At 43.5% G+C, this 10,216-nt stretch overlaps 1 protein-coding gene across 1 annotated transcript in view; it reads right to left on the reverse strand.

The window, feature by feature from the left end:
* The window catches only part of GDA (guanine deaminase), a 110,911-nt gene extending 101,347 nt beyond the window's left edge, over positions 1 to 9,564 (reverse strand). Inside the window, exon 1 of the mRNA XM_012641628.1 lies at positions 9,273 to 9,564. Coding sequence (XP_012497082.1) covers positions 9,273 to 9,395 — 123 coding nt within the window. The 5' untranslated portion in view covers positions 9,396 to 9,564. The remainder of the gene's footprint in view (positions 1 to 9,272) is intronic.
* Between the last annotated feature and the right edge of the window lie 652 nt (positions 9,565 to 10,216).

A 10,216-nucleotide genomic window follows, 5' to 3' on the forward strand; every position in this document is an offset into this window, starting at 1 on the left:
AAAAAAAAAAAAGACCAAGAAAGAGGTGGCACAGTTTCAATGGGGATGGAACCAGGAGGTTAATAACAGGACAGAGAAGGAGATTTTGGACATGGCTCCAGAATGAGGGGTGACTATTCTATCAGGAATTCAGAGGCACAGCAACAAAGGAGGCAGGACTGAGGGAGAAAGCTAAGTGCTCAGGTGACCAAAATGGTAACCGGGATCTTTAAATTAAAAGCAGAGAGATAACAAGTGCTGGAGAGGAAACAGACCTGGATTCAAATCTCAATTCCATTCCTTCTTAGTTGTATCTCACTGGGCAGGCTACTTAATTTCTCTGAGCTTTGTGTTCCCTGAAATTGTATCTACTGATGAAGTTAATTTTGAAGCACAATGCTTTACCCTGAGCATTTGGCTCTAAATAGTAAATCTGTATTTCACTGTGGTAAGAATGTATTTCTTATAACTGAGTCATTGGACCAAGAATCTAATTATTTAATATATGAAACATGTAGCTTATAGCAGGTCCTCAGTATTTGTAGAATGAATAAAGGCAAAATAAATGTAGTGGAATACAAAAAAAGTAATCCCTAATTTCTGTGTTTTGACATAAAACAAAAACCTCTTAATATCATTTTCAAACCAGACTGGATTTAATCAATGCAACAAACAACTTCTGAACATCTATATTTTGTGAAATAAAAATCACTCTTGAGACAAGATTAAATTACACGCAATGTTGTACTTTCTTAGGTGCACACAAATACATTTTAGAAATATTCTCAGCAAAGATTAAGACAAATTCTGCAACAGTTGCTATAATTTTTCAGAGTATTTATTCATTAGATAAATATTCACTAAGTGCCTATAATATTTGCAAGATCCTATGCTTGCTAGGAAGTATTAGATATTTTCTACATTTTTTTCTCTTATGTAATGTGACTAGGAACTTATAATCAGTTGGAATGAAAATACATACAAGTAAGGTACATGGTCAGCAAATGTATCTAAGTACTCTGTAAGCACAGACAATAAAAGAGATGTCAAAAGGAGCAAGAGACCACTTTGGAATAGAAAAGTGATAAAAAGATTTTGGAGATAGTATTTGAGGTGTTTTAGGAATGGCTTAGATACAAGCAAAATGGAAGACAAGACATGCAGCCTCAAAATCAGCACCACTTTTTAAATTTTTTTTTTAAATGGGACAGAGTCTTGCTCTGTCACCCAGGGTGGAGTACAGTGGAGCAGCAAGATCATAACTCATTGCAGCCTTGAACTCCTGGGCTCAAGCAATCCTCCTGCCTCAGCCTCCCAAGTAGCTCGGACTATAGGTGCACATCACCAAACCCAGCTAATTTTTCTTGCTTTTTGTAGAGACAGAGTCACACTATGTCACCCAGGCTGATCTCAAACTCCTAGGCTCAAATGATTCTCCTGCATCAGTCTCCAAAGTGCTTGGATTACAAGTGTGAGCCAGCACACCTGGCCTCTCAGCATACTTTCTAACAAGAGAAGGGTATTTTTCACCAGTGTAAATTGATTTGAAATTATTGACTAGTCTCTCATTTATGCTCCTTGATATCTCCAAAGCTGGATGACCAGTAAAGGCATGTGGGCCTGCATTTTACTGGTGACACAAAACAGTGGTACTACAGACTTTGCTAAAAAGAATTACTCAGGCACCTGCCCCTTGGTATTCATCAAAACCTCCACTGGAAGAACCACTCTGAGGATGAGTGCCTGGAAGACACGCAATCCTGACATCCTCTGACATCCTGAGGTCTATCTCCAGATCATTTCAGACCAACCAACACCTGGCGACCTGGACAACCTCCCCCTGCCTCTCCCACAGCCTCACACCTACAGAAGAGTGTTAGGGACCCCTTCTTTGGTCACGTCTTCAGCTCCAGCTAAAAGGTACTCAAGAGAGGCAATCCTATGACACTCCATCTTGTGTAAGAAAATTGTTAAGCATAATTATAAGACACAATGTGCAGGTAGGAGAAATTCCAGTCTGAACTCAGCACCAAGAATAGATGTGCTCCTTTTGAGCAATTGCTGTAGTACAGATATGCCAACGAGGTAACAGAAATATGCCTTTACCTAGAAAAGATAGAGGCCAGTAAGAGTGTAGGTCATTTCACAAAGCATCTTAAATCTAATTCCAAGCTTTGTTTTGTGTTAACAACTGACTTTCTTCTCCCTTTAAATGTATAAAAGCACCACTATTTCCCTGTGTCCTTTGGAACTGCCTTAAATCCTACAGAAAGGTAGGTTGTAAATAGATGACTGATTGGATTTCTCCCCTTGCAAGTGAGGGAAGTCTACCTTTATTTATCCCTAAATAATCAGATTTATGCCCGGTGGACAAATGGGCTTGCTGCAGGCCTGCAAGAGATACTGCCCACTATCTCAGCATCTGTCACAACGTCCTCATATTCAGCCATGTGGCCGTCAGGTACACCGACACCCACACTACCTCACAGCAGAGCACCGAATCAATCAGGACTGCCAAGGAATTCCAGCAATCAACAGACAACTTTACACAACCAGAAGGGGGCAAACTTCAGTCATGCCCAGCGGTATTGCTGCCAAGTCTCAAAGAATAAGGCAAATCATGCTTTTAAAAAAACCGTCTGGAATTAGAAATGTCTTTTACACATCACACATGAATGTCTTTATAGTACAGATCATATTCAACACACTTTAATGACCACCTACTTTGTGTTAAAAACAATATGGCAATGTTGAAGGGGACTTAAGGACAACAGAGTTTCAGGCCTCCCTGGGACAGCAGATGGCAGGGACTCCTGGAGAGAGAGTGGACCTTGGATATCAGACAGGCATGGCTCTCTGAGTCTTGCCTTTGCCTCTTACTTTCTGTGACTGCAGCCATGTCAGATAACTCTGAGCCTCCATTTCCTCATTTGTAAAAGTCGGGATGAAGAAGAAGATGATGCCCCAGCTAATCTCAGGATTGCTGATGTGCAAAGGATCTAGCAGAGTGTCTGACTTAATAAAAGTCACCTTCTCTCCAGCTCACCTCACTTTTGCCAAAAAAAAAAAAAAAAACCAAACCCCTGTCAGTAAGTGAGAACATTCTATAAAACTAAGTATAATCAAAGGCAAAAATGAAATTACCGTAGAGAAAGAAAAATAATAACAACACATTATCTCATTTGTCTCACAATTCTATCTGGGTGCTGTTATCATCCACATTTTATAAATGAGGGTGCCAAAGGATCGGATATGTCAGAAAATTTGTCCAAGTGGCAGAGTTGGGATTTGAGTTTATGTAGTCTGACTCCAGAAGCCATGCTCTTAACCACCTAAAAATATTGGTTTAAAATATATGAATAATTTTCTAGAACAGAGAGAAAGGGGCAATTTATTTCAACTGGGGAATGAAGTGCAGGAAGCCTTTGGGAAAAAGAAGACATCAGAGCTGTCCCTTAAAGGAAGAGCAAGATTTCATCTTGCTACAGATAGAATGGAAAAGGAGATATAAGGAGGAGGCCCATTGCAGGCTGAAAGACTGGCGCCAACCACGTGGAGGCATAAAAGGACATGATATGCAGGGAAACAGTGAGAAATTTACATGGATAGATATCCCTTGGCTCATGGATACAACATGGTGTAAGCCAGCCATGGTAATTCTATCCCCACTTGCCAGATGAGGAATGAAGCAGGAGGTAGGATTAGAGAATAGGTTGGGACCAAATAATGTCATGTCTAGAATGTCTTCCAGGGACATTTGAAACTTAGAGGCAATAATGAGCCACAGACGGTTATAGAAGAGGAGATGCATGATGCTATTCATGCTCCAAGAAAGTAACTGTCGATTATGTAGAGGAAATGTTAGAATGGGGGAGAGAAAACAGGAGGCTCCTGTGATATTTTAGCCAAGAGACAGTAAAGAGCTGGGTCAATGGAAATGAGTATGTACACAGATATCACAGAGGGAAATTGGCTGGGCTTGACTATCGATGTGGATGCCTGAAAAAACACTGATACTTTTGGCCAATAAGGAGAAGATGGGAAGAGGAGAAGGAGAAGGCAGCTAGCAGTCCTTTGAAAAGCAGTGTGATAATAGGGGTGCATTGGGCTGCAATGAACAGAATACCCGACCCAAAGGTTTAGACAATAAAGACATCTCATTATCTCCTAAAAGAGATCTGAAAGTAGACAATTCCAGGGGCAGTTAAACTGCTCAATGATATCAGAGACTGGGTTGGTATCTCTGAAATCCTCTTAACCTTTCCTCGCAGTCTCAAATGGTGGCAGCAACAACCCAGGTATCCTTTCTTCCCATGAGAGCATCCAAAAAGGAAGGGCCTCTCTTCCTACATGCCAGAAGCTTCTGAGCAGACCTCCTATGTGCCAGCATGTTATCACTGGCTACCCTCAGCTACCAGGAAGCCGACAAAGTAAGTATCTGGTAAATGGAAATAGGAATGCCATGAATGGCTCACACTATAATATACTCATGGGCAGAGTATAATTACAGGCCGATCAAATTCAGGATGTGTTAATAAGGAAGTCATGGCTATTTAGTAGGGAACCAATAGTATCTGCCATGAGCATTTTGAACAAAGCAATCAGCCTTCCAGAAAACTCAAATTTGCAAGATGATCCTGTGATAAATGGGCACGAACACACCTTTCTGATGAAAGCCAAGCTCCTCTATGGCAGCGTCGGAAGGAATGGCTTAGCCTGATTTCCATTCTCAGGACCGGGAGAATATTCTACGTTCTTGAGCTTGGCCAGAAGATGGGTCTTCACTCTCCCAAGCAAGAGGAAGGGATGATATAGAACACTAGGATTTGTGGTTCAGACTCAGAGAGCTTCTGGTGAAAGTGAGATAGAACTCTTTCTCCTCCCAGTCTTGGGAGGAGTCTTGGGAATAAAAGAAAATTAGCTAATTCCCTTTGCCAGGGTACATGTTCAAGTCCTAACTAGTCTTTGAGGGACAGCTTAATTACCACTTCCTTCAAGAAGCTTTTCCATCACTGGCCAAGGTGTGCCCCACTGTACTGCTTACATACACCCGGCAATCACTCTGGATGTGTTTACCTTATAAGCCTACACGCATAAGCTATGATTGAATCCAGATGACTTGATCTAAATAGCTACTGATTCTGTCCACCTTTCTCCATCTCCATTGACGGCAATAACTACTGATGTCTATTAGACATGTACTACATGCCAGGCATTATTCTGTACATTTTATACTTATTAATCCATGTAATCCTTTCAACAACCCTATGAGGTAGACCATAGTAATCATTTTATGCATAAGGAAACTTGAAAATAGAAATGTTAAGTAACTTGATCAAATTCACATAGGTAGTAAGTGATAGAGGTACTCCTAGGAGATTATTTTTGAATTTTTTTATTTGATTATTTGTTTGTTTGCTTGTTTGTTTTGAGACAGAGTCTCACTCTGTTGCCCATGCTAGAGTGCTGTGGTGTCAGCCTAGCTCACTGCAACCTCAAACTCCTGGGCTCAAGTGATCCTCCTGACTCAGCCTCCCAAGTACCTGGGACTACCGGTAGGTGCCACTACGCCCGGCTAATTCTTTCTATTGTTAGTCACCTGGATAACTTTTTTTTTTTCTTCTATTTTTAGTAGAGACAGGGTCTTGCTCTTGCTCAGGCTGGTCTCAAGCTCCTGACCCCAAGAAATCCTCCGATCTCGGCCTCCCAGAGTGCTAGGATTACAGGTGTGAGCCACCACACCTGGCCCAGATGACAATTTAAATGTCACTTCACACTGGGGAAAGCCTTCCCTCCACCCCCAGACTAGTTCAAGTTCTGATAGGTCACAGCAGATTCTGTTAAAGTATCACTAAATGATCAACCTCACAAGGGCAGGGCAGAGTTTGCATGCGTCATTCATCAATGTACCTCCAGCGATGAGCCCAGTGGTTGCTCAGGAATGAGTCCACTTTTATTACTGGCTACAAGTCTCAGCTTCCTTGCTAACATGCAAGTTCTTTAAGGTCAAAGGCTGTGCCTCAGGGAAGTGTGCAGCTATAAAAAAGAGAATATGGTCTTTGTCCCATATTAATTCCAATTCCAGCTACACCTCCACCATATCTAGATGCATGTATGATTTCTCAAGTCTCAACTTCCTTATCTGTAAATGGGAATAATGACATTGTGAAAACTAAAAAAGATACTGAAAACAATGTGCTAGCAAACCTAGCAGCAAATGCCCCTTAGATCTTTCTTCCCAGATTCGTCTTTGTATCCCAGTAGATGAATGGCATGAGCAGTGAAGACACATAGCTGAGCTCCAGCAACCACCCCACACAGGTTATCACAGGCCATGGCTTTCTTTTCCACCACTTGGTGTACTTGGGTGCCACCAAGTGAAAACATGCAACAATGCTACCACCAGGAGCAAGGGGTTAAGAATATGTCAGGGGCAAAGAGAAGGAAAGGGACAGCATGAACCTGATACATGTTAAGTATCCACTAAATGTCAGGTATTCTCATACATTACCTCTTTTAATACATAGCAAAAGAAAATCTGATTCCACAGATGAGGAAGTGGAGGCTCAGTGAGGTTAGGTCTCAGCCGTGGTCTTGGAACAGGTACGTGATGGAGACGCTGACCTGAGCCCAGGTCTCTATTTCTCCATAGGATTTGCTTCTGTCACCCCAGGGCACTACCTCCAAAATGATTCTCTTCCTGGCTCTTGTTTCTGGGTAAGTGTGCATTAAAAGTCCCAAGGCATCTTTATGTATCTGAAAAGTCAATCTGACCCTGCTGTATGTGGGAGGAATCAAGCAATTTAGTAAGATTTGAGCACGCAGTGTCTCAAAGCTAACTATTTGCAAATGAATTAAACATGTTATAGGCTTTATTTTTAAAAGCTACATGCCACTTGCGTAGAAAAACTAACTTTGAATTTTGCTCAATACCAAAATGTTGGGTAGAGGATATTTTTTTAAATTAACCTGATTTTAAATGAGCTTTAATGTATTAAAAGCAGTTAGTCATTACCATTCTCTGGGCATAAATGAAGTTATGTGTAATGAAGAAGGAGGTCTAGGAGAGAGGAGGAGGACAGAGGAAGGTGTACTCCCTCTCTCTGAGATACTGCCCGAGATCTGGGCTTGAAATGACAAATAAACTCCTGACACTTCTGGTCCCATCACAGAAACTATGTGCTACAATTACTCAAACTGTAATCCACCCTCTATCTGTGTCTGAATCCCCTAGGATGCTTGTTGAAACGCCACTCTCTGGGGCCCGGTCCAGGCTTGCAGATTCCAAGTCACTGAGGATGATCCTCAGGAATCAGCATATTATCAAGCGCCACTTGATGTTTCTGATTCATCCCCAGGTTTGAGAGCAGCTTTAGGAGTCCAGTAAAAATTTAACGATCACGATGATTCAACGTATTTATTTATTTCAAGGGGATGTTATTTTCTTTTTTGAACATTGGAAATTTTTAAATAAAAATATTTATCCCAGCAACTCTAAAGGTGAGACATTCCCATTTCAAAATGGGGAAATCAAGTCTTGAAATATGTATGCCATGCCCTCTCTTTAAACACAGCCAGCAATCAAATACCTTGTATCTAGTAGGAGAGCAACAGTTACCAATTCACTGACTAGGGAGTTCTATACCATACACCTAAGCCCCTTGATTAACTCACCTATGTATTCAATTCCTAAGTAACTTTATCTTGTGGCGGAATGGCATGTTTTCTAAATTTATAACTTCAGTGTGATCCTTCATTAGGAATAGACTCCCTGACTCAACTAATTACATGTTCAGGACACTCTTTTATTCTTTTTCTGTACAACCCCAGAAAAGGTGATTTTTTTTAGATACATCACTTCCTTTTCTTACTCCTCTCCACTGGTTAAAGCCAGTCCTCAAACCCACTTTCTTGCTTCCTACTCTACCAATTAAAATTCTGGATATAGGAAATTAATTTAAAAGAAAAAAAGAAATCTACGACTTGAACAGCTCCTTATGATTAAACTGACACCTCCGATCTTTCACAAGTTTAGCAGTCTCTCTTCCTTTGCTTCTTGGGACTTGCCCAAACCTGAGAGTTCCCTGAAATCTGAGGGCCAAGTCCCCATGCACGGATCCATCAGTTTCAGGGTTTATTGGAATCTCCCCATTTGGGAGAGTGTCACCTTGGAAACACAACAGCAGCCTCCCTGAATGTGCACAGAATTTTTTTTAAGCACCATAAGAAAACAGGGTTTAGTTAACCCCAAATGTAAGAGTTATGATGCAAAACTGTCACCGACTTGGTAGCTATCTTCAACCTGACAGGTAACAAATATGTGTACTTTTCCTAACTAAACAGGTTGTTGGAAAACAGCTCAAAAATATCCCATCCCCATATTTTATTTTTTTCTTCTAAAAATAGAATGGATTCACTTATCAAATTGGCCAAGCCATTGCTAATATAGCCACCACCTGCGTATATAGAATAGTAATTATTAAACATCAAGTTACCTGTATCATTTGTAGAAATACTGATTTTGGAAAAGCAAGTATAGAAAATACATTCATAGGAGACATTTTGAACCTTAAAATGGAACTGCTTGCTTTGATGCAAACAGCTATGGGGTGTGCATGTGTGTGTGTGTGTGTGTGTATGTGTGTGTGTGTGTGTGTGTGTGTGTGTGAGAGAGAGAGAGTGTGAGTGAGAGAGAGAGAAGAGATGGCTGAATAATTTCTTTTGGACTATCCCTTCTAGTATTACAAGTTGTTGAGACTGCATCATTAGTAATTGTCTCCGATGAATTACCGGATGAATGAAATCAGTTCTTTTTATACTGTATCCTGAACGCACTAAACAACCCTGATCAAATGACCCCCTCCTTTGTTATTTCTTTCACAATAAATTCAGCCAAATCTATGGAGCGCCTACCCTGTGCCAGGCACGGTACCAGGCGCTGGAGATACAAAGATAAATGGAGCAAGGTTCGGGTTTCTACTGGTGTCCTAAGATTGCGGAGCGAACACCTATCTCCTTGCTGCCCCCTTTGCACCGCAGCCTGGACGGCTGTCCAACGAGTAGTGGTGTGAGTACTCCGCCGCTCCCGGCTTCTGGGAACTCGTTACTCCCAAGCCAGTCCACGAACCTAGCGCCAGGGTTGTCTTTGCGTCCCCAAGAGCCCAAAGCTCCACTCCCAGGCCGCGGCGCCCGCTCCGCACCAAGCGAGCCCCGGACTCCGCAGCGCAACGCGCAGGGTCCCTTCCACCTGCCCGCCCGCCCGTCGGGGTGCGCCCGAGCCTGCGCCCGCTTACTTTGCCGCTGTCGCTCACGCCGAGGAGGTGATCCCGCAGCACCTCCATGGGGCAGGTCCAGGTGGAGTGGACGAACGTCCCTCGGAAGATGTGCGCCAGGGGTGGCATCTGGGCGGCACACATGCCGGCGGCGGGGCGCAGCGCGGGGTCGGCGGGCCGGGGAGGGCGCACCGGGCGGAGGCGCGGCGCGGGCTCTGCAGCTGCGGGCGGCTGCCGAGCGGACACTGGCTTCGTGCTGCCCCCGCTTCCCCGGGCGGTCTCCTGCCCCCTGCAGGCCGCGCCCAGGGGCTGGCTCCCTCCCTCCTCGATGCCAATAGGATCCTTCTCCCCGGAGTTGGCTCCGCGCTGCCGTGGGGTGTGGTCTTTCTCCCCACCCCTGCGTTAGTTCGGGATGTGTTAACTGTTTGAGTTATCAAAGTCAGCCACAGCGGAGGCTCACAAACCAGCTCCCTCCACCTTTGATTCTTGGCACGCCTAAAGTTGTGCCTGCCTGCCTTAAACTCTTAGGGCCGTTTATTTCTTCAACCTGTAGCATCCAGGTTCTGAACTTACAGAAGTTCAGCGACCGGTGAAAGGTCGGTCGAGGCTGCCTGCCTGCGTTATGACCGGTTTCATTTTCAGTTCCTGCGGACCGCGGAATATGTCTTCGTCCTCACTTGAGAGTCTGGAAGCATATCTAGAACCTTACTGTGGGCCCCACAACTGGGACAGAGGTCAATCTGGGCCCCAAAATTCCTCTCTTCACCTGAGGCCAATGTTTTTGGTCCTTGTGTCCGTCCACAAGCAATTCCAATACCAACTTTTTTCGTGTACCTCTTTAATTTACTTTCAGCTGTACGAGGGGAGAAAATTAAGTCAAATAGCCAGGGATGGCAGCGTGGCCTAGGGCGCTGGACTAGAAATCAAGAAACTATGAACAAGGCCGGGCGCGGTGGCTCACACCT

Source organism: Propithecus coquereli, unplaced genomic scaffold (genome assembly GCF_000956105.1).
Source record: "Propithecus coquereli isolate 6110/MARCELLA unplaced genomic scaffold, Pcoq_1.0 Scaffold166, whole genome shotgun sequence".
Classification (NCBI taxonomy): domain Eukaryota; kingdom Metazoa; phylum Chordata; class Mammalia; order Primates; family Indriidae; genus Propithecus; species Propithecus coquereli.